The sequence below is a fragment of the Alnus glutinosa genome, chromosome 3 (genome assembly GCF_958979055.1).
Source record: "Alnus glutinosa chromosome 3, dhAlnGlut1.1, whole genome shotgun sequence".
Lineage (NCBI taxonomy): Eukaryota > Viridiplantae > Streptophyta > Magnoliopsida > Fagales > Betulaceae > Alnus > Alnus glutinosa.
This window is the reverse complement of record NC_084888.1, coordinates 8023971-8047756: the sequence shown is the minus strand read 5'-3', so window position 1 is coordinate 8047756 and position 23786 is coordinate 8023971. Positions and strand designations below refer to the sequence as shown.

The 23786-nt window shown below is 37.1% G+C and overlaps 3 protein-coding genes and 1 non-coding gene across 4 annotated transcripts; 3 read left to right on the top strand and 1 right to left on the bottom strand.

Annotated features, from left to right (window-relative positions):
* Positions 1 to 1572: 1572 nt before the first annotated feature.
* LOC133864451 (laccase-6) lies at positions 1573 to 4750 on the bottom strand. The gene is made up of 6 exons (XM_062300792.1): positions 4589 to 4750; positions 4147 to 4298; positions 3782 to 4026; positions 3098 to 3226; positions 2034 to 2975; positions 1573 to 1948 (listed from the first exon to the last, which is right to left on the bottom strand). Exons 1-6 carry the CDS (start codon positions 4715 to 4717, stop codon positions 1818 to 1820), a joined length of 1728 nt encoding a protein of 575 aa, XP_062156776.1. The 5' UTR covers positions 4718 to 4750; the 3' UTR covers positions 1573 to 1817.
* Positions 4751 to 10498: 5748 nt separating this feature from the next.
* TRNAG-CCC (transfer RNA glycine (anticodon CCC)) lies at positions 10499 to 10569 on the top strand. The gene has a single exon. It is a non-coding gene; the product is annotated as a tRNA-Gly (tRNA).
* Positions 10570 to 12324: 1755 nt separating this feature from the next.
* On the top strand, positions 12325 to 17020 carry LOC133863532 (protein KINESIN LIGHT CHAIN-RELATED 1-like). The gene is made up of 3 exons (XM_062299508.1): positions 12325 to 13427; positions 15206 to 16114; positions 16547 to 17020. Exons 1-3 carry the CDS (start codon positions 12820 to 12822, stop codon positions 16776 to 16778), a joined length of 1749 nt encoding a protein of 582 aa, XP_062155492.1. The 5' UTR covers positions 12325 to 12819; the 3' UTR covers positions 16779 to 17020.
* Positions 17021 to 18076: 1056 nt separating this feature from the next.
* LOC133864741 (LOB domain-containing protein 1-like) lies at positions 18077 to 19388 on the top strand. Its single transcript, XM_062301153.1, has 2 exons — positions 18077 to 18328; positions 19018 to 19388. Exons 1-2 carry the CDS (start codon positions 18146 to 18148, stop codon positions 19357 to 19359), a joined length of 525 nt encoding a protein of 174 aa, XP_062157137.1. The 5' UTR covers positions 18077 to 18145; the 3' UTR covers positions 19360 to 19388.
* Positions 19389 to 23786: the final 4398 nt, after the last annotated feature.

The window sequence follows — 23786 nt, the reverse complement described above, 5'->3', positions numbered from 1 at the left end:
GAAGTTTATTGTTGCACTACAGTCACTATTTCTTAAGTTTCTCTGTCGTATTACATATAATATATTACTGTTTTCTTTCAGTTCTCGATATCTCTGGGGGACTTTAGGATAGTGTGGCCCTCTGGTAGGAATCCCCAGATCAGTGCTTCATCGAGATCATCAAGAGTTTCAAGGTATGCATTAATCCCGACACTGGTACTTCTTGTCGATTAGTGTCCCTTAATCTTCCCTCTTATCAAATGGAAGTGTTAACCATGTGACCCCCAACCATAGGTGGGTGCCACCAACCTTTCTTTCAAGGAAGAAAAACAATCAGCTTCTTACTTCTTTCCTTGACTTTCTGGCATGCTGAAGAATGCAGATGAGGGTTAAAAGCAATAGCCTGAAGAATGCAGATGAGGGTTAAAAGCAATAGCCGTCATGCATAATGCATTATGGTAGCATTATGGTAGCATTATGGTAAGAGGAATGCTAGATATCCAAACACTTTTTTTCTAGAATTTGATTCCAACCTGATGTATCACAATCTATAAGATCTATCATTTTGGGAAGTGTGCCACAATCTCATAAGATTGTGACACATCAAGTTGAAATCAAATTCTGGAAAAAAGTGTTGAGATGTCTAGCATTTCTCTTATGGTAATCGAATAGGCCCATTGTGCTTCATATACACTTTGAAATGGATATATTTCATTTTCTTATACAAATCTAACGGGTGCTCTAATATACCTTTTTGGAGAAGTATTCTAGAGTTATTCTATGCTTGCATTTATTTCTTCTCAATCATATGATCTTGCTATAAAATTAATAGTAAAATACACCTAAATCCTCGATGATTTACAAGAGGACAAAGTTTTCGTTCAAATTGAGTTGAAAGAAATTCTTCCAACCCAAATTCTCACATGTTTTAAGAACAGGACAGAGTTTTCCTCCAAACTGAGTTGGAGGAACTTTCTACAACCCAATTTATAAAATTGCCATGTGTCCCGCGAGAAGCATTTGCTTTATGATACAAATAAATGACCCTATATCAATATTTATTAATGGAATAGCCTTATGTTACCTCCATATTAATATATTATACACCCACTTTTATCGAGTATTCTTTAGTTCCATATTGCCCTTGGGCCTTTGTTCGCATGGAAAACTAGTGGAAGGGGTACTGGGGTTGGGAGTTAAGTGTTAGCTTAGTCTTTAAAAGGCTATCATAAATTTGAAGATGCAAGGCATTAACACAGGATAGGAAAGATTCTTATTTTAGCCATGTGCAGGAGGGAAGAATATTCTTTCCAAATCTATCCAAGAGGGATGTATATGAGCCCCATGTCTTCTCTACTCCACACCAAATCGGCAACTCTCCCCTAAAAAGATGAGGGAAAAAGAAAGAAAGAAAAAGGAGTCATGACCTTTTGGTGGACTAATGTCCTGAACCAAGGAATTCGTTGGCTTCCCTGCCTATTATGTGATGGATTACTAGTTACTACCCACTTCCCAGTTTCCACCATACAAAGAAAAACAAAACAAAACAAAACAAAACAAAGAAAAAAAGAAAGAGGAGGAATCCCAAACAAATGAAGGAAAAGAAACTCCAATCAGTTTGGCATTTTTAAGACTACAATGACGTCTTCTAAAAGATATGGACCAACCACACATATTACACACTTGCACCAAGAGCTCTTTCACGTTTACTGTTCAAATCTAGCAATTCGGACAACTAAATTGTTGGGATCTCTATCCGCGCCAAATAATCCTTGCTCGGAAACTAGTATCGCGTACAATAGCTCATTAGTGTCAGTTCTGAATTATCCAGCAGAAATCTAGCACCGTGGGAGGTCTGCTGGAGGGGGAGGAAGTGTCTCCAGCTCCCCTTTCCCATTTTTCACTATGAAAGCCGTTCCTAATCCCCATGATTGATGTATGTCCAAGTGACAGTGCATAAACCAAACCCCTGCAACAAATCCAAATAACACCACGTCTTATATATCAGATAGATTTGGCTTATGTGCTGAAAAAATAAAAAATAAAAATTGTACCTGGATTGTCAGCGACAAATCGTATTGCAGTCCATCCACCCACCGGAACTCCGATCGTGTTCATGTAAGGTGGATCGACCAAGTTGAATTTTGCAGCTTGCGGATTATAGTTCCCTGTACCATATCCTACAACATAAAAGCTAAAACCATGAAGATGAATTGGGTGGTTCTCAGTGGTGACTGTCGCCGTGTTCTGCAAGATGAGTTGCACCCTGCTCCCATATTCAAGGATCTTGACCCTCGTCCCATTCAACGACTGCGTGTCATTAGGAATATTATTAGGTGCCCCATTCACAAAGTCATAGAACTTAAGGGGTACCCCAGGAAAATCCTCAGTGAAAGAACCGTTAATCTTTTTATAATAAGCTTCCAAAAGCGAAATCTTAGGCATTATGAAGCTTATATTGTTCATAGACGCCGCCATAACCCCATGATTAATGCCTTGGCAATTTTGTTTGGGTGTCTTTGAGTGACACTTTTGGACGTTTAGTCCGACGGTGATGAAAAAATTAGTGTCGATTTCCGTCGGAATATTAACTGGGTTTAGGCTCCTTAGCCCATCCATGACCGTCTTAACGGTGAGATTATCACTAACACTTGGTAATTGCGCAGGTAATGAAACGCTATTAGTTACGGCACCTAAGTATTTGAAGTGGGCTATGGCTAATGTATCTTGGAATGCAGCACCCTTGGCCGAACTGTAGGGTCCCATGGCCATGGAGTATTTTCCTATTGCCTGATCGGCGGTGACAAGGACGTTAATGGTCTGGCCTGGTCCAAGCATCACACGGTCCGTGGTGAAGGGCTTCGTGTACTCGGCGTCAGCTTCGACAATGGTTAATTTGTGATCAGCGATTGCAAAAAAGTTCTCGGAGTTTAAGCCTGCGCTTATCAGCCTTAACAAATACGTCTTCCCGGGAACCACATCGATCTTATACACATCTGGAATAATCAGCATGTTATATATAAGATAAAAATAAAAGAAAATAAAATAATGATTGATGATTACTTACAGCAATCATATTAGTCAAATTATATGATTACATTAGGAATTTCTTAATTACCATTGTTGGAGCAATTGTAGTTGGGGCCCGGGTGACCATTAATTGTATAGGCATCTGCCACTGGAGGACTTCCACCGCTTGCTGCAGTGGTGCGCTCAATTTGTACCACATCCTGCTTCCAATACTCCCCTAAACATATTCCCAAATAATCCAACGTACTGAGTGACTAAGAAGTAGAAGCTAATTTCATTCAAAACTCATCCAAAAATTAAAAAAAAATAAAACTTCATTTACCCCTTTTATGTTTCAGAACTTTTGCAATCATTCCTTTAAGATTTAAAAAGTTACAATATCGAGTTTCCATATTTCAAAATTGCAATGTTATTCCTACTGTTAGGGTTTAGGGTTAAATCAAACAGTATACAGGTGAAATGTTTCTTATACGCCCTTGTAAAACTAATAAAAATACAAAACCACCCTTTAAAAAAAAAAAAAAAAAAAAAAAGAGTATTTTGGAGATTTTAACGTCCTCCGTTTGGACTTAACAAAAAATCATAACGGATAGGTGATATTGCAAAATTTTAAAACATGAGAACCCGATATTGTAATTTTTTTAACTTTAAGAATATATAATTGCAAAAGTTTCGAAACATAAAGGGTAAATGAAGTTTTTCAAAAATAAAATAAAATAAAGAGAAGAGAAGACGCAGGTGTCAAAACAAAAGTGTTAGAGATTTGATTTACCTAGGATTATAATATGCTCTTCAAATGGGTAATTAAATGGGTAAGGGAGCCCAGTTTTTGGATGAACAACAAAGGCACCATAAACGGTGGCCCGGAGCCAAGAAACATGAGCATGCCAGAAAAAGGTGCCCTTTTGGTTCACCAATGCGAAGTCATACGTAAAAGTTTGGCCGGCCTGAATTGGGCATTGTGTAATGTATGAAGCCCCATCGAACCAACACGACCGTCTCTGCCTCACTCCATGCCTTGGAATAATTAATTAATAAATGGAGACACGTACACGTAAATCAGTGGTTGAAGTTGTTTTGGTACGTACGTACGTAGTCATTTTCTCATAATTAAAGATATATATATATAGGGTTTACCAGTGGATTGTGGTGTTAAATGGTGTCATATTTGTAACTTTGACAACGATTCTATCATCTTCTTGGGCATAAATTACAGGTCCCGGAAATATTCCGTTGATCGTGACCATGTCCTTGCTATTGCAAAGTTTTGTGATTCTCGTGGTTTGCACCTGTTTACGATTGAAACCTTCATTAACAAATAAATTAACCCGAACATATATATATATATATATATAGAGATCGAGAGAGAGAGAGAGAGAGAGAGAGAGAGAGAGAGAGAGAGAAACAAAAAAAATAAAAAATAAAAACACTCAGAAATTAATATGATGCTGCCATGCATATGCAGTGTACGGATATATATATATATACACACAGTAGAAGTAACCACTCAGAAATTAATATGATGCTGCCATGCATATGTAGTGTACGGATATATATATATACACACAGTAGAAGTAACCTTGAAATCATAGAACCTGGTTGAGCTTCCTCTAGGCAGCCATTGGGCCATTGCATGCACAGTATAAGCATATGATATTAAGCTTGACCATACCATAAGTGAGGTGGCAAAGTTGGACATCTTTTCCATACACAGATACGCGAGAGAGAGAGAGAGAGAGAGAGAGAGAGAGGGGGGGGGGGGGGGGGGGGGGGGGGGGGGGGTGGGGATTGAAGAGCTAGATGGGCAGTGGAGGGAGGTCATTATATATAATATAGAGAGTGAAAATAATTAATTTTGTCTAATTTTATTTGTTCAGAGGGGAAGAAGAAAGGGGTTTGTGTTGTTCTATAATGTTTGTCAGCTTTCATGATTCCTCTAACATGGATTGGTGATAATAAGGTGTTGGGGCGTGATTATCCAATGTGACCAATGTGGGGAAGGGTTTTATCCCTCCTCTTTTCTCTCTCTCTCTCTCTCTCTCTTTGTCTCTCTCACACGCACACACACATACTATTTTCTTCCCTTGCTGTCACATTTTCCCCAAGAAATTATGTCATTTGACTGAGAACATCAGCACACCTGCTTCTTAACACTATGCAAAAACCCCACCATGACAGCTACTTGCCCTGTTCTCTTTATGTCCTTAATCATTATACTACAAATAATCTTTTTCCTATTTGAATGATATATATCATATTCTAACTTTCTTGCATGGAAACTCTGTCCTTGACAAGGCTTATCAGAATTCAGACCATAGGCCTCAGCTCCATCATTTTGTTCTGTATTTGGCTATTGCCAACCTTGATAACTTGAATCAAAGTCATCACACATATTGTGGCAATGGCATGCATGCTGTAATTAAGTGCCTAATATTTCTACTCTGGAGCAGCATCACTTTAATTTGTTTGTGCTTTTATGTTCGTCTAGAGAGAGAGATTAAGACAACCCAAAACGTTTTATTTTATTTTACTTCATGATATGTATATATATATATACTTGGTACACAAATAGGGCAAAAGGTGAAAGAAGGATGGTCTGTTTGTTGTGCTTTTCTCATACATGCTCTTCTACTCAATCATAAGCAAGGTTGGTGCACGCCTTCGACATCCAACCCCACCTTTGTTGAGGGACTAAGCATCACGATTTTCCAAAGCTGTTTTCTTCTTCTTTTTTAGTACCCTCTTCGCTAAAAGCATTTCCCTTTAGATTACTAAGCTAGCCGTTTTGTTTCTTCATTATGCGTGCCATATTATATTTATGTGTTTCCTGTTTCCCTATTACAGTATTACTTTCCCTTTACTCTGTTTTTAGGTTTTTATTTTATTTTCTGCTTCTGGGTTGGGATGCTGGGAGATTCCATGGAAATTTCTGTATGGATTTGAGATTTTGCATTCAATAGACCTTCTCCACGGGCCTTATTGCCCCAATGTTCACGGACCTAAAGACATCACTCATCACTAAGTACATATATATATATATCCAACCCTTTAATTACTATATCATGGTCGGGATTGGCATGTGGTGTTCATTCAGACACTGCTGCCAAAATAATTTCTGATTAATTAGTTGCTAATGAAGTTAAATGATTGGCTTAATGAAGTTGTGTTCCAAGTGTCTTATTTTGCTAATGGTATATGCTCCAACAGTCCAACTACTTGAGTAATTAAACTGCGTCAACCAAACCAATCATGTAAATTAACTTCTTCTTCTTTTTCTAATTGATAACGGGAAAGGGTTACAAAGGGGCATGCAAATTAACTTATTAAGCCATAAAGTGATCATTAATTTAAATTAGTTCTACTATTACTAGCCCCCATCACCACCACCACCACAAAACCAACCTCAGCACCATAATTTACTGATCTTATCCGAATCTCAGATCGCATGACATGCATTAATTTACTTTTTCATTATGTCAATAATAAATGTATGCTTGCATGGAAGATGATAATCTTTTTGTGGAAGATGATCGTCTTTTTGTATAATGAATTGACTGTACTTAGTATAGACAAGCGGCGACCAAAGTTTAGCTCAAAAAGTGTTGACCATTGATGTATAATTTCTTAAAACTATGTTCTAGTACTATATATAGCATAACCATCACAAGAAATGTTCGACACTTGAAGAATATGATACCATGCATGTACTTAATTTCATCTTCGTAGTTATTATTACTCTAAACTCACAGATTGTATGTGTCCAAAAACTTTGAAAACGGCATTTTGTCCAAATTTGATCTCAAAGCAAACAAATTGTGTACAAATATTTACATGGTTGTTGAGTCAAATAGGAAATCACTCGTAATTTAATAACATGCATATCTACACCCAAGAGAACCCCAAGAAGATGTTCATTTGTATATATTACTTACATGTTGAAAATGTGATAGTTAAAGAAAATCATATCAACATGTATTTTTGTACCATTTACTACATTCTTATTAGTATCCAAGGGCATAAATTTTAATGATGGATATCGTTGAAGAACAGAGCCCTTTGATAAATGGGGTATGGATAAAACCATCACCATACCCTGTGACAAGGGACCAGCCTACACTGATTTATCAAAAGCGAGGGAGAAACACTTGGAAATAAGCTTTAGATTCTAACTTTTGTTTCTATATTCAAAGCCTGGTTCTTTTGTTAGACACCATATACAATATTCATAATCATCTATCATATACTATCTATATACAATAAAGCCTGTGATAAATGGGGTATGGATAAAGCCTCCACAAAGAAGGCTTTGAAGTTTGAGGAAGAAGAAGAGGTGAAACGGGTTATGCCTGGCTCCCTGTATGCCACAAGCATCCGCCGATCTGCTTCTTGATTGACTACTGTGGGTGGCGTGCGAGGAGCCAAGCATACGGGGGCTGTTTCTACCATTTTTTAGTTAGATTTTGTTCATTTCTTGCTCTGGTCGATTATGTGAGGTTTGTTTCAAATTTTTTCTGTATTGAATATCTCAAATATATATGGCATGAAAATTTGCATGCTTTGCTGCAAGTTCTGATCCAATTACTGACACTTACTTTACTTCAAACATAGTTGCCCTAGAATATAACAACCTCTTCATTATCCTGTGAAGAAGTTTCTGGCATAATTCATTCATCTTCTTCTTACAGATATAATAAGGCTAATCTAGTGTATCTTTCTCTTAAGATTGGAAATGCTGCCTACCATAGTGAGACACTGTATGAAGAGCTTAGGAGATCCATTCCTCAACTGGCAAACTTGCTGCTATCAGCAGCGGAAGATAAGACTAAAGCCAATGCTGCCATTTTATATGTTACATTATGCATGCAAGTTTCAATTTTTAGTGGGTGTATGGATAAAACCATCATCATACCCCATTTATCACAGGGTTTCATATCACTTCCATTAATTGCATAAATTCATTTATTCACATGATGGTGGCGACTATGTCTACACTTTCATAAATTCATTTACTTTATGGATCCAAGTAAATACAAGCAACCAAGTTCACTTATGTTCCTAAGGTAACCAAAAGGAGGAGGAAAATGCAATTACAATTCATAATCCACTGCATTATTCAATCATTCATTCCCCACAAAGAACCAAACTTCCAAATGACCACATAATATGATGATATGCAGAGCAAAACATTTAAATAATAACCAACATATGTGCCAAGTTAAATGTCCTAGAATTGCTAATCCTCAAAGCTAATAACAATAGAGGAAAGACAAGTAGATTATAAACCTGCCATCAGAAGCACATTGCATTCTATTATTGACAAAAGATTCCGATTCCTCCATTCCTTTGAGGAACGCAACATAAAGAAAAACCATAATGTAGCTCACAATCCTGAGACAAATAAAAAAAACTGAACACAAAATTAAACAATAATTGACAATAATACTCAAGAAAACAATGTAGCTGGAATACAATTCAAGCGAACGGTTGATTCGAACATTACATAATCCACAATCAAAGGCAGGAATTCAAACGAAGGAATCACCCCTGAAATGTAATCGGTTGAATTTGAGAAAACAAAAAAAAAAAAAAAAAAAAAAAAAAAATAATGGCGAATCAACCCACAGACATCCCCATGATCCACATCATCTAACTCTGATTAAACATTATCTACAAATTTCATATATAATCAAACACAAATTTTTCTAGAAAAAAAAAAGGGGGGGGTTACGGACAGGGATCCAAACGAACCCAATTGTCGTCACAGAGAAACAAAACCCCAGAACGCGGAGTTACGCGAACAGAAACAGTGACATAGAATTAAGAAAACCCAAGTGAATCAGTGGGGAATGGTCTTGGAAATGGGCTTGGGATGGGGTTCGGGGTTGGAAAGCATGAGAGGACGGTCATCGTTGTCGTGGTCGTCGTCGAGGTCGGAGGTGCTGAGGTTGATGCAGGAGCAGCGCTCCAGGGAGGCGAAGAAGGCAGACGCCACGTTGGATCCCACCCAGCTGGCCACCCGGTCCAGCTTCTCACACGACATCATGCTGCACTTGTTCTCCATCCTTGGCTTTTTCTCTTTTCTCTTTTCTGATGAACTTCTGAGAGATAGAGAGAGAAGGGGATGAGGCTGGCAATCCAAATTTGGAGCTGCTGCTCGTTGATGTAACGGACCGTTGTTTTTTTGTCCGTTACCCAATGGATGGGTTATTCCTGGCGAGAGTGGCAAGTCTTAAGTAACAATTGTTTTTATTATTATTTAAAAAAAAAATTATAATTTTATTCGATATTCATCCAACCACCCTAAAAAAAAAAAAAAAAATCATTCACCAAATTAAGTTATCATGGCACCCTCAACTAATCCTTATTAAATAAAAAATATATATATATATATATATAATGGTTAATTTAGAGTGGCACGTCAATATTATTGGACAATTGTAAGATAAAAATATGGTATTTTACATTAATTTTTTTTTTAGAATAATGCTAGAAATCTCATTTTTATCCTATAATTAGTCCATAATACTGACATTACAGTTTCAACCAACCTTTGGATATGTTCTTGTTAAATAAAAAAAAAAAAAACCAAATATTGGTTGGAGCTGTCACGCCAACATTATAAAATAATTGGTTGTATGATAAAGATATAGTTTCTAGCATCTCTCTCTCTCTCTCTCTCTCTCTCTCTCTCTCATTGTGTTTAGCTACTAGATGAAATGCTTATGAATCATGAAATGAGTACTGATAAAAATTACAATTTTATCCTACAATGCTAATGTGATAGTACCAACTAACCTTTATTTTATTTTTATTTTTTAACAAAGATTGATCATAGGGTTGATTAGAACTAGTACATCAAGTGTCAGCATTGTGAGATAAAAAATATAGATAAAAATATAGTATATACTCATCATGAGATATATAGCATGTAAGAATATCACTCGGGTATTACTATTATAGTAAGAGTAATGAAACTTTTCACACTCATTTCATACAGGTTGACGTAACGTGTTTAAAGTAACTTCACATGTTAGTCATTTAAAAAAAAAAAAATACTCAAAATACGCCACGTCAATCAGTATGAAATGAATACGAAAAATAGCATTACTCTTTACCGTAAGTGTATGCCGGTGTGAGATTAGTATAGCCTGAAATTAGTTTGCTAAATCACATAAAAAGGGGGGACTTAAAACCGATCAAACATGTTCGTACGACCATTTTAGCTAGGTGTATGAGTTTCGATCTTAAACCTGTATCTTATTAAAGTATTAACTAAATAATTTAAATTAATTATTTTTTATTAATTTAAATTTTTAAGACAATTTATAATTTAATATGATTTCATGACAAAAAGTAATGAGTTCAGATCTTCTTTGGGTAATTCGCAGTTAATTATTTGCTCCACCTGTTGAGCTTTATATATGGATTTGGGTGAAAATAGTTAATATTAAGAGTTATTAATAAAATTGGTTAGCCAAGCAGCGCATGAGCGCATCTAGTGTAGTGGTATCATAGTACCCTCCCACGGTACTGACCGGGGTTCGATTCCCCGGATGCGCATGCTCTCTCTCTACCCCAGTTTTTCTCATGACAAATCACCCTATAAAACGCCGACGTTTTGTTTTTAATCATTCTCAGGTTCTACTGCTGCTCTCTACTTCATACTCACAAGTCAGAAATCATCAATTCCGCCCACATCAGAAAATCAGGTTTAGAGATAAATTTATCAATTGAAGATTTTATGGAGTTTTCTTTGAACTAATTTTTTATTTTTTATTTTTTATTTTTTTTTAAAAAAAAGTATCATTAGACTGATCAAAGGTTATCAGGGAAAATGCTTTATGAGATATTGACATAAATAACCTACATTTTGTATATTGTTGCAATATTAAGGGGTGATTAGAAATGATTTTCTTATGATCAGGATTGAAACTAATAACCATTACCTTAATTTTTCTCTATTTTTTGAAAAAATATCAAAAAAAAACATTCCTGTACGTAGGCTGTAGTGAAATGAAATCTTGCCTCCTTTCTGTGATTCTGATTCCCGATCGAGTTGTGGGTTGGGGTATACTAAAAAGCTGATGCCTTCTGCCTATGCATGACGAGCTCTTTTGCTGTTGGCGTAAAGGTTTGGCAACTTCTCTCTCACTCTCAAACACAATACTGAATACTTCCCCTGCAAGACAGGTCGTTCAGCGGTTCAGGGCTAAATAATTTATTGTTTTTCTTTTCAACCTTTTGGCCTGACTTTAACCATTTAGAAATAAATTCAAATTCAATTTAACCAACAAACCACAAGTTAAAAATCAAAGCAAAATCTAATGAATAATGATATTTAGTAGACTATTTTACGACTGTAAAGGGTGTGGATAATGTCGTTTTGGATTACGTATAAGTTATGTTTATACCAGTTTGGTGTTGTATTGCTTTCTTATGTAATATTCGGGTAAAAAGACCAAAAGCAATATGAAATCAACATATTCTCATAAGATTAAGGCTTAAAAAAATTACAAACACTAAAAACCGAACTAAATTATTTTTTAGAATCATTTAAAATATACCCTAATAGAGACTCAAATAAGGCTAAAATAGGATTAAAATGTCATTACCTAATATGTGGATAACGGATAATAACCACGTTGATGCGGTTAGTAAAAATATAATTCAGATATTTAAAAATTATATTTGCATTTTGCGGATGCAGTTGCAGATATTAGAAATAGCCGCATTTGCATCCGCATGTGCACTCCTAACGACTGTCATATGACTGATATGACGTGACAATAAAAATTAGTCTTTAGTTTTTATTTTGTTTACAAATACTTATTTAAAAACGGACTCCGTTTGTTTCGACGTAAAATTGTTTTTCGTCGAAAAATATTTTTAGAGAAATTATTTTTTATTGCTTGTACATAAAATGAGTGACAACGAAAAACGAATGGCGACTTTCAGCAACCTCTGGCTGTGATCTAGAGAGAGTACAACAGTGAGCCGGCAGAGATTTCATGGTTTGAAAAAGAGAAACTCAAACTTAAAAAATGATTTTATGAAATTAAAAAACGAAATGCTATTTTCTAAAATTAAAGAATTTTTTTTTTATCAAACTGAAAATGTAACTATTATTTTCGATCATACCAAATATTAAAAAAATTTAAAAATTATTTTACGAAAAAATAAATATAGCCTGATTTAGCATGACAGTCGTACCACGAAATTCCTCAAAAAACCGGAAATGGCATAACCGAAATTACTAACAGACTGTGGGTCAATATTTAGCGGAAAAACACTCCCAGTTCCATCGGTTGGCTTGGCTGGAGAGAAACATGAGCGAAGAAGCAAAGGAGCGTTACAGAAAAGAAAAGAAAAGAAAAGACTAAGAAAAGATTGAAAAGAGAAGGAAGAGTGAAGATGAGGCTCCTCCGTCTTCCCACTCCAAAAGTCCAACTGCAACAACACACAGGCCGCCCCATGAATGCCCATGATTAAAGAGACATGGATTTTGTGTCTCTCTTCCTCCCCTTTTTCATTCTAAAGCTCGTCATTAAACTAAAGTACCCAAACTCCTTCATCATTAGGAGTCTCTTCCAAGCAACACTCCACCACCATTAATATATTCCTTTACTAACATCCCACTCACACCTCCTTCTTCACTCATTTGATTTCCCACTTCACCCACATTTATTCCTACTCTGATTTTGTGGTGGGTGACCATATTCATGACCTTTTAGCTTTTCCTTTTCAAATTTGTAACGCTCATCGTAGAAATTGGCTTGTGGCCTTGTGGGTATTGAATTTGATTTTGCAGCGATGCCGGGGTTTGTTTCCGTGCAAAACCCACCTCAGACACCGCCGTTACCCGTGTTCATACCGGAAGACCCGACCCGGAGAAACGAGTACTCCAATGGTGGCAACGCCAACAAAACCCCATCTGGGCCATCTCCCTCCAATTCACGAGTCCCGGCAAAGAAGGCCCCGGAAAAGGCACCCACTGACCAGTCCTCGCTGGAGAACCCGGATTTGGGTCCGTTTCTGTTGAAGGTCGCCCGGGACACGATGGCTTCGGGTGAGAACCCGAATAAGGCGTTGGACTATGCGCTCCGGGCTTCCAAGTCGTTTGAGAAGTCTTCGGGTCCGGGTCTGGAGCTTGTTGTGAGCCTCCAAGTGGTGGCTGCAATTTACTGTAGCTTGCGGCAGTTCGAGGAAGCAGTTTCGGTTCTGGAGCGGTCCATTGATGTTCCGGATCCTGAGAACGGCTCCGACCACGCACTTGCGAAGTTTTCCGGGTACATGCAGCTCGGGGATACGTATTCGGTGCTCGGAAAGCTGGACAAGTCCATTTCGTGTTACGGGTCGGCCTTGAAGATCCAGATAGAGGTTCTGGGTGGGTCAGATCCGAGAGTTGCAGAAACTTGCAGGTAAGTTCTGTTGTACTACTTATCTAGCGGCTCACTTTAGGTTGTGATGCTTTGGGATACTACCATGCGCTTTTTGAAAAAAATAGGGGTGTATGTTTGTGGCACTGACTACTGGGCAAGTGGGATCTACTTTTTTCCAACCGTAATTGGTTCGGGTTGGCCATTGCATTGGGATTTGGGCTGAAGATGCTGTCCACTTTCATGAGTTAATTTAATTCTTAGTAATAGTTAACAATTATTAGGGAAATCAACCATCCTCCTAATCTTTTCGTCATTTTGTTTTAATATCTTAGTTTTTATTTTAATAAATTTAAAACTTCAGAGCTTTTTTTTATATTCAATTACTAATTAAATAAGAGTAATGTATATAGCATACTCTCATCTCACCACCATCTCATTACGCTCGCTCGATACTGTCAATCTATTCGTATATTAATCTTAATTAAAAAAAATCAATAATAAATTGACAATATCACGTCATTACAGTGGAATGTGAGTGTGCTATTTAGGCTTTCTCATTAAATAATATTTATTTTAATTTATATTTATATTTTTTTTATTTAAAAATCATTCTTCTCGATTTTTACTGTTAATCTTTTTTTTTTTTTTTTTTTTTTCCAAATGATATGTATAATTTATCTCTGATGCAAGATATATCTCCGATGCAAGACATTTAGTTTCAAGTGATGACATATTTTGTGTTGAGCACTTGAGCTACATATAATCCTTTTATATAGAATTTAATTTGCGAAAACAAAATTTACTTTATTTTATACATTATTTTAATGAGCATTCTTAGCTTGATTTTAAGTTAGGAGAAATTATGAGTTTAGTTACTATTTTAGGAATATCATTAATGCGACTTTCTTTTTTTATCTTTCTTTTTCCCTAAAGTATTAATATCTTGGGATTCAATTCTTTATAATTATTTTTTTACCATAATTGGAGCCTTAATTAATTAAAGAACATTGACTAAACTCTTTAACTTAATTGGGGCCTTAATAGGTTTTTTTATAAACGGAAAACTTAATCATACTATTGATATTTGAGGCCTTATTTCATTGGGGCTATAGGCGACTGTCTAATTTACCTAAGCAATGAGTCGCCAGAGAAGCGATCAAATAATTTTGATTATATGATTTAGTAATATGATATGGAATGTAGAATGCTTTTACGTGTGATCCAACTATTAGATTTACATGATTTTTTTTTTATAAGTAACTATTAGATTTACATGATCAATAGTGATTTGGATTGCAAGATTAAATTAAGTGTAATTTAACAAGTATAATTAATTAACCTATAACGAGAAGGAAGATTTAACGGTCAAGGATAAAATGACCGTTAGTGATCAGTAAAATGACGATCAAAATTAAGTGACCATGACTGATGATTAAATTACAGTTAAATTTAAAATTAAATGTCGGTTAATGAACAAGCATTAAGCTACAATCACCATGGCTATTTGAAAAGGTATTTTCTCTTCTTCTCCCTCTTATAGATTTTCAACCTTCTATTTCTATAATAGTGTTTATAAGACCGTCATTAGATTCAAATCCACTACTCTGTCTAATTCAGTCTAAACTATATGACTTTGTTTTCCCTCTTTTCAACGGCATAGCTATTAACTGATTTCTGGGAATTGTTGTTCTTTATACATTTGGAGCATGTGGTTACCTTTGATTTATATTGTTTGTCATAAAACAAAAGTAATTGAGACAAGATGCTGAAAACCCTCTAGCATAACTATTGCCTTTCAATTGACTTTGAAAAGCCAGGTACTTAGCTGAGGCCCATGTTCAAGCAATGCAATTCGATGAGGCAGAAAGCTTCTGTAAGAAGACTCTTGAAATTCATAGGGAGCATACCGCACCAGCATCCCTTGAAGAAGCAGCTGATCGGCGTCTTATGGCTCTCATCTGTGAGGCAAAGGAAGATTATGAATCTGCACTCGAGCACCTTGTCCTTGCTAGCATGTCAATGATTGCCAACGGGCAAGATAATGAGATCGCAGCCATTGATGTTAGCATCGGTAACATTTACTTGTCTCTTTGCCGTTTTGATGAAGCGATTTTTTCCTACCAGAAGGCGCTTACTGTCTTCAAATCCACCAGAGGTGACAATCACCCTTCTGTAGCATCAGTCTATATTCGCCTTGCTGATCTCTACTACAAGACAGGCAAGTTAAGAGAGTCGAAATCATACTGTGAGAATGCCTTGAGGATACTTGCAAAACCTGCGCCTGGAGCCACAAATGAGGAAATTGCCAGTGGGTTAACTGAAATCTCGACCATCTACGAAGCTATAAATGAGCCAGAGGAGGCACTGAGGCTCTTGCAGAAGGCAGTGCAGTTATTGGAGGATACACCTGGTCAGCATAGCACAATTGCAGGAATAGAAGCGCAGATGGGTGTGATGTTCTACATAATTGGGAGGTATGGGGAAGCTCGGAACTCTTTTGAGAGTGCTAGAGCAAAGCTTCATTCCACTGGGGAGAAGAAATCAGCCTTCTTTGGAATAGTGTTGAATCAGATGGGATTGGCTTGTGTGCAACTTTACAAGGTAGATGAGGCCGCCAGATTGTTTGAAGAAGCAAGGGACATACTGGAGCAGGAGTGCGGCTCATTTCACATGGATACAATTGGAGTTTATAGCAATCTTGCAGCAACTTATGATGCCATGGGGAGGTGGACGTTCTTTCATAATCATTTCAAGCTTATCTCAATCTTTTATTTGCTGTCTTAGAGTTTTTTTGTTTCTCTTTTTAAGGGGTTCCTCTCTCTTACCGTATATTGTAATCTAGACAGGTTTATATCTGTTTTTCATCCTGCCCATGCATGTACAACTATCTTGCATTGGCTGATTATTTCCGAAGGCTTTTACAGTCTTCAAACCCCGCACGTGGCTGTGATCACCTGATCACAGCACTGCTAGTCGATCTTCATATCAATAAGAAGTGACCCTCCTGGTGTCTTGCACTATCGCTGCTTATGCCTTAGTCATGATTTTTGTTGCCTATTGTGTGGGCTAGCCTGTGTATCTTGTTCCTACTTCAGTTAAAAGTCCAGTGCCCTCTGATTTGGAGCTGCTATGTTACAGAATTTTGGCATTTATTGCAGGGTGGAAGATGCAATTAAGATATTGGAGTACATTCTTAAGGTGAGAGAAGAAAAGCTTGGAACAGCAAATCCAGAGGTTGAAGACGAGAAGAAAAGGCTAGCAAAGCTTTTGAGAGAAGTCGGAAGGAATCGGAACAGAAAGGGAAAATCACTTGAAAATCTTCTTGATTCCAACTCCCATAGGACGAAGGAGGGAACTAAAAGGAGGTCTGGATTTCGTTTCAAGACTTGATCAAGAATAAGATTCCCTCTCTGCTCTCCTTTACTCACTGACCCCAGTTTTTGTTGTGTTACATTATGTAAAGATAAAGCTCTTACAGTTTTTGTTCTTATTTCTTAATATTTAATTTCCACTTTTCTATGTTCTTGTATTTTCTCATTTGGTTAAATTAAAATTCTTATTAAATATCGAATTTGTTCACTGGATAAAAAAGCTCATATGCTAGTGAATATATATAGTTTGGATTTGCACTTTGTCATGCTGGGTTTTTTTTTTTTTCTCTAGTTATTTTCATTCTCTTTGGAAACAAACAACATTCTGGTTGTTACACATTTCTTTTTTTCTTTTTCTTTTTTAAGCCGACATCCAAAGTTGTAAAGTTGAGACTGGCCTTGACAAATCTTCACATTACTTCTCACTTCCTTCATATGAGAAAAATTTCCAATTTCAAGGACAGCCTGCAGTCCATTCACAGTCCAAGATTTCGGTAGAAGTAATCACCAAAAACAAAATGGTGAAAAACACGTGGGAGTTGAACCAAAGGTTCCCATGAAAATCAAAACAGGTAATATTTTTCTACATCAAGAATTGGAAGGAAGAGGAAAATTTCCGAAAAACAAGTTTGACCAGGAGGCTGAGTCGGATCTTATCTCAAGGATTGAAACTTACTTGACGATGGTCCCCAATAGCATCATACGGCACGTCAGACTTGAATTATATTGAAACATAAGTATAAGACTATATAGGTTAATCCTAATCCGACCAATTTAATTAAACGTTCGAACTTCTTAACCCTAATTCGACCCATTTCTATGTTGAATTTGTGCCGGGTTCGTAAGTCGTGTCGAAGGGTGATATAAAACCATACAAGTCAACCTTAACCGACCCATTAAATGAAACAAATCAAACCCTTCAACCTTAATCCACTAATTTCATATTAGGTTCAAGCCAAAAATAATAATAATAATAAAATAAAATAAAGGCTTTACATGTGCTCACTAAAGAAACAAAAGTACTTCACAAGTCCAAACTAAATAGCACCCATTTTCAAATTAGACAGCAGTTTAGGGAGAATTTGGATGTCACACGGTGGGAAATTTCCTTGTTGGGATAGCGACTAACTGTTTGGTCCACTACAGTTAGGTCCACTGTCCCAACAGTGAGGCACCACATTTTTCAACAAAATTGATCATCTAAAGCGTCCTCAAGTGGCCGCCTCGTCCCCCACATCTTCCTCGCGTTTGACTTTTTGAACTTTTTAGCACCCAAACAAACTAGCCGTTCCTATCATCCTCTCCGCAACTAATTCTCATCATCCTGTTTATATAACAGCTTCCAACAATTTTCTCCACACTGCAACGTTTTTGACCCTCCAAAATATGGGTTTCCAAGTGCTGGCCGGAGGCACCAGGGCCCTTCAACCGTGCGCCGCCTGTAGGATGCTCCGCCGAAAATGCGACAGTGATTGCTTGCTTGCGCCCTACTTCCCAGGTGATGACGTGGAGAAGTTTGCTGGCGTGCATAGAGTGTTTGGTGCCAGCAATGTCGCTAAAATGATAAAGGTGACAAAGTTTTGTCCATTAAAGTTTTCGATTATCATTCTGGTACATATCATTTGTTATAGTACAGATTATTAGAATATAAAATTAAATGATAAAGCTCCATGGGGTTGGCTCATCGTTAAGCATTTGGATCCTCTCCCGTTCTTCAGAGGATCCGGTTAGTTTTATTTTAGGGATAAAATTGGTTTTTATTTATCTAATCGGAAGATCCTTGTCCTATGGTTAAAGGGTCACTTGGGATTATCCATTCCCAAATTCAGCCCCCATTTTAGAGGTGAAACCGATGTCGAGGGGCCAGCTCTTAGGCGAAGCTCTCAACTCAACCTGGTCCATGCAAAGAGGGGCGTGTAGTATGGATTACGAGTTACTTCTTAAGGGTGGTAAGGGTGGGCACACGAAATGTTACTGCTTTACAGGATTTTTGGTCATAAAAAAAAAAAAAAATAAAAATAAAAAAAATTAAACGATTAAATTCACTTTTTCATGTCAGTTTAAACTTTCGAGATAAGGGATGATTTAATACGATATTAAAGTAAAAAATCATGAGTTCACATCTTGTATCAGTGATCTAACGGTGATAAAGTTGCATAGCAAAGCCAACTCTTCTCCTTTATGACACTGAATATTTTTGTAGTTGAGAACTACATCATCGATCTAAGCTGATATGGGTATGTTTGTTTTGGTCTTAGATAGTGGAGGAGACAAAGAGGGAGGATGCTGTCAAAGCAATGGTCTATGAAGCAACAGCAAGGCTCAGAGACCCTGTTTATGGCAGCGTTGGATCCATTTTCCATTTGCAGAAGATGGTTCAGGAAATCAAATTGCAGTTGGAATCTGTCAGAGCTCAAGTTTCGGACTCGCAGAAACAAAGAGATCAGCTGTTGGGCATCCTCATGAATCTTCGTCACCTTGATCTTGTCTCTCCCATCAATGACCCACTACTCCTTGATCGTGACAGTTTCACCTTAGATGATGAAACCATGGCATATGATCCTGTTAACTTTCCTGTAGAATGTGATTGGATTTCGTAAGGAGAATATATAGAAAATCGCTTATAATACCTAGTGGGCTAGCTAGTAGATACCAGATGAAGTACAAATATCAAATAATGAATTATTAATTAGATCATCTTTAGGATAAAAGCTAAGAAAAAAAAAACCATTTTCGGTTTGCATATAATTAACTTACAGAATTGCATTAGATCGTAGATTAGGCTCCACGATTTTGATTAATTATCTGTTGTACTTGTATGTATACTTGGTGCGAAAAATGATTATGACTTTTTTATCAATAAAAAAATTCAGTTTTCTAATATTTTCATTTTCAATTATATATATATACTCTACATCAATCCTACACCGAGATGTATTTGGTGTGGAACCTACATGCATGAGCTCTATGTGCCTTGATATATATATATATATATATATATATTATGCTTATTATAAGTTCTATAAATTATGGGACCTCAATTGCAATTTTCCCGTAACTGGCTGAAGAGACTGGATGCCGCCGTTGCATGCGCCTAACTAAATTTGGCAGCATTTTCCAGAATTCTTGATTGGAATATTACAATATTCATGTAATTTGCAGAGAGATGGCGTTCACGTTTCAAATTTTTGCAAGGCACGGTAGTATTATAGTATGCTATGGTGCTCAATTTTCCAGTCAGAGTCAAGAGGGGAAGTCAGTGAAGACAAAGACGGCGAATGAGACCGGTGCTGTGCTTCCAGAACCTCACCAGACTGATTCAACCAGATTACGAACAACTATTTTGAAAATATATATATATATATATATATATTGTAGGCTTGTAGCTTAAACGTTTATCTCATCCTTTTAAGTTTGGAATTTAACCCAAATCTAATTATACTTATTTTCTTCTTTTTATAAGGAGAAGGTTTAGGATTATTTGACCCATCAAATCCATTTTGTGGGATTATGCCGTTAGTTGAGCTCTCTTAATGAGTTGAGTAATATTATTTTGGGATAATTGTACCATTGGTCTCTGTGGTATGTCATAATTATTTTTCACTCCCTGTGGTTCAAAAAGTTTATGGAAAGTTATTGTGGGAACAATAATTACAAATTAATCTCTGAAGTCAAATTCCATTAAAATTTTTGACAAATTCTATTAAATGCCACGTCAACGCCACATCAAACCAATAAGATGGCGATAAGTGTCCATCTGAATAAACAAATATAAATTTATTAAAAAATAAATAAATATACTTATTTTTTAAAACCAAACAAAAAAAAAAAAAAAGGGAAGGGAAAAGGGGTGGCCCAACCACCCCCAGTGGCCGCCGAGGGTGGGTGTGCAGCCACCCCCAGAGGTGGCCGGAGGTGGCGCGCGGCAACCCTCAGGCCATTGGGGGTGGTTGCGCACCACCCTCGACCACTGGGAAGGCCGCGTGCCACCCCTCCCCATTTTTTTTTTTTTTTTTTTTAAAAAAAAAGTTTATTTATTTATTTTTTAATAAATTTTTTTTTTATTCAGATGGACATGTGTCGTCATCTTATTGGTTTGACGTGGCGCTGACGTGGCATTTAACAGAATCTGTCAAAAATTTTAATGAAATTTAACTCTAGGGATCGATTTGTAATTATTGCTTACCACAAGGACCTCCTATGAACTTTTTGAACCATAGGGAGTGAAAAATAATTATGGCATACCACAAGGACCAGTGGTGCAATTATCCCTATTATTTTAATAGACGTTTATAATTTTAGGATCAACAAGATTTGTAGGAAAAAAAAAATTATAGTTAATTTTCACTGTCACATTATTACAATTATATGATAGTCGTATAGTAGTTTATTAAATAGTAATACTTTAAAGAGTTTTCATGGAGTTTTTCATTGGAATCCAACTTACATCCGGTAAACAAAAGTACCGCACATCTCGCGTGTAAAGAATTTGATGGTCCATATCAATTATCTTTTATATATATATAGATCCATATCAAATTATCAATAGGAAAGACAAACGATGTAGCTATTACGCTTTCAATTTTTATGATCTTCTTTAGAGTTACATTGGGACACCATTTGTGCTCCAAAATCAGTTGGAGGTCTTGGTATCAAGAAAATGTGGGAGTTGAATGAGGCTTTTATTTTCACTTAAAAGTTGTTTCCAATGTCTTTAGACTCTTACCCTTTGAGTTCAAGCTTTCAAGCTCATGTACATCAAAGCCAATTATGAGTTATGCTATTCACATAAATTCGTTCTTCTCTCTCACGAAGACAACCACAAAATCTCCCATGGCTATCGAGGAGAAGGAAGTGAAACCCACTCCCTCCTCATCCCCTTTTTTGTCTATTCCCTTCCTCCTCCTTTTTTTCGCCTTTTTTGAGGCTCAAACTACCTCATCGGATGTCTTATCTGCATCTCCGGAGGTCTTATCCATCGTCTTTAGCGATACATCTCGGTTCAACATCATTGATGGCTTCTCCTCCACTGTAGATGGTCTGGTTTCAGCCTACTCATGTCGTTCTTAGCCTCGGATCCACCCCCTTATTGAAGTTGTTGGATTTGATTTTTTCAAATTCAGATCTGTCCACTTCAAGAAGCTTCATTCCTCCGTGATCCCGGGTCTCTCCGCTTCGCTCTGCCATCAGCAACTTCTTCGTCCGACCAACACACGCTGGAGAATGTCCCACACGTGCCGACGAGTAGATCTTACTCGCGGGTGCGTGTCCCACATGCACTGACGCATGGACAGCCATACACCACGCGTGATGACTTCCACCGCTGCCACCAGTCTCTCGTGGTGTTCTTCTTCCTCTCGGCAACCATCACCGACGCGATCTTTAGTTGTTGGCGAGTGGCTTACACGCATGGCAAACTCCACCTTCCTTCGCCACGCCAATTGCCAGTGTTATGTTCCATGATTTTACTTGCTTTTCCTAGTTTATTTAGGGCTTTTCATGCCATCACCACCATCTTTGGTGCTCTCTCGATTTGGTTGCAGATCGTTTTGTAGTGTTATCTGAACTTCGTGTTGGTGTTTCCCTCAGTGGGCTTCGATTTGACCTTCATCAGTGTCTTCTCTACTGCGATGGTTTCCCTCTGGGTGAGTTGCTACAATTGTTTCTTTGCTAGCTACAGAATGAGTTATTGGACCTTTTGAAGTTGTGGCCCTTCTTGTAGGATTAGGATCCTCTCTAGTTGGAAGCAATTGGAGAGGAGCTGGTCCTTTATAACATAAAGGTATAATTGTAATTTCACTTTTTATTTTGACAATTATACCCTTATGTTATAAAGGACCGGCTCCTCTCCAGTTGCTTTCAACTGGAGAGGATCCTCATGCCTTCTTGTGCCTCTAGGCTGTGCCATTCCTAGTGCGCCTTACCTTATTGCCATAATTGGTGACCAATCTTCTTAGTGTTCATGCCAAAAATCTATACGGCTGCATCATTAATTTGATACATTCATTTTTAATTTAGTTTTTCCGCATTGATGAGGTTACTTTGAGGTTTTTTGTCGGGTTGCCCAATCCTTTATTGTTCTTTGTAGTAATTTATCTATTGATGTACTTATAAAATAATAATAATAATAAAAGCTTTAAAATTCATATATCTAAAAACTTGAGCTTTCTACAAGCCCCTCGTCCCTTTGGAGCCTCTTTTAACTCTAGAAAGTTATTTTGAAATGGAGGGAGATTCCTGGCAAAGGGCTTTGCTACCAAGTTTTCGTTTTTTTCATTAGTTTAACGTTTTCTCATAATATATTCAGCAGAGCTTTTAAATTGTTTATAATAGCTATATTTAGCTATTATTAGGTAATTTATCCCTCTAAGCATCTCTAGCAAGAAAAGTTAAAATAGCTACTGAAAAAGTGCAAATATCTACTTTAGCTAATCATTTTTCTAAACACACTCCAACAGTTTACTCTTTGTTTTCTTTAAATATTGTTTTTTTAATATTTTTCTTTATTTTTTTCATTATTTTTTTTTCATTTCTCTCTCACTCTCCGATCTCCCCCAACCTCATTGTTTTCCATCGAAAATTGGCTGGACTTCGCACTTAGTTCGCCGGAAATCACCCCAGTTGGGTTCACGGCAATGGCTATGCTTAGCAATTCGAGTTTGTGGGTCGGGTTGGCAGGTTGGAGTACGACCCGATTAGCAACCCCAATAAAACCTGATTAATAATCGGGTTGGGACTGGTCAACCCAATTGTAATTTTTTTAAGAATTTTTTAAAAAAATGTCGTAAACGAGTTGACAGGTCATAAACGTGTCATTAACAGGTTGGCGGGTTGATGGAATTTTTTTAACTGAGTCGCAATCGTGTTGGTGGATCAACCCGCCAGACACGATTCTAATCGGGTCATAATCGAGTTGACCCGATTATGACCCGAACCCAACTACCCAAACCCTGTATTTTCATGTTGTATTCATGCCAGGTTTGCGAGTCGTGTCAAAAATTGCCAACCCTAGCGATGGCCCACTGTT

Excerpts from the sequence above, each read along its gene's own strand:
- LOC133863532 (XM_062299508.1), top strand. The coding sequence starts at position 12,820 with ATGCCGGGGTTTGTTTCCGTGCAAAACCCACCTCAGACACCGCCGTTA. Across the intron at positions 13,428-15,205 it reads AGAGTTGCAGAAACTTGCAG|GTACTTAGCTGAGGCCCATG; the intron begins GTAAGTTCTGTT and ends TTGAAAAGCCAG. Across the intron at positions 16,115-16,546 it reads ACTTATGATGCCATGGGGAG|GGTGGAAGATGCAATTAAGA; the intron begins GTGGACGTTCTT and ends CATTTATTGCAG.
- LOC133864451 (XM_062300792.1), bottom strand. The coding sequence starts at position 4,717 with ATGGAAAAGATGTCCAACTTTGCCACCTCACTTATGGTATGGTCAAGC. Across the intron at positions 4,299-4,588 it reads CCAGGTTCTATGATTTCAAG|GTGCAAACCACGAGAATCAC; the intron begins GTTACTTCTACT and ends AATCGTAAACAG. Across the intron at positions 2,976-3,097 it reads CTACAATTGCTCCAACAATG|ATGTGTATAAGATCGATGTG; the intron begins GTAATTAAGAAA and ends TGATTATTCCAG.
- LOC133864741 (XM_062301153.1), top strand. The coding sequence starts at position 18,146 with ATGGGTTTCCAAGTGCTGGCCGGAGGCACCAGGGCCCTTCAACCGTGC. Across the intron at positions 18,329-19,017 it reads ATGTCGCTAAAATGATAAAG|ATAGTGGAGGAGACAAAGAG; the intron begins GTGACAAAGTTT and ends TTTTGGTCTTAG.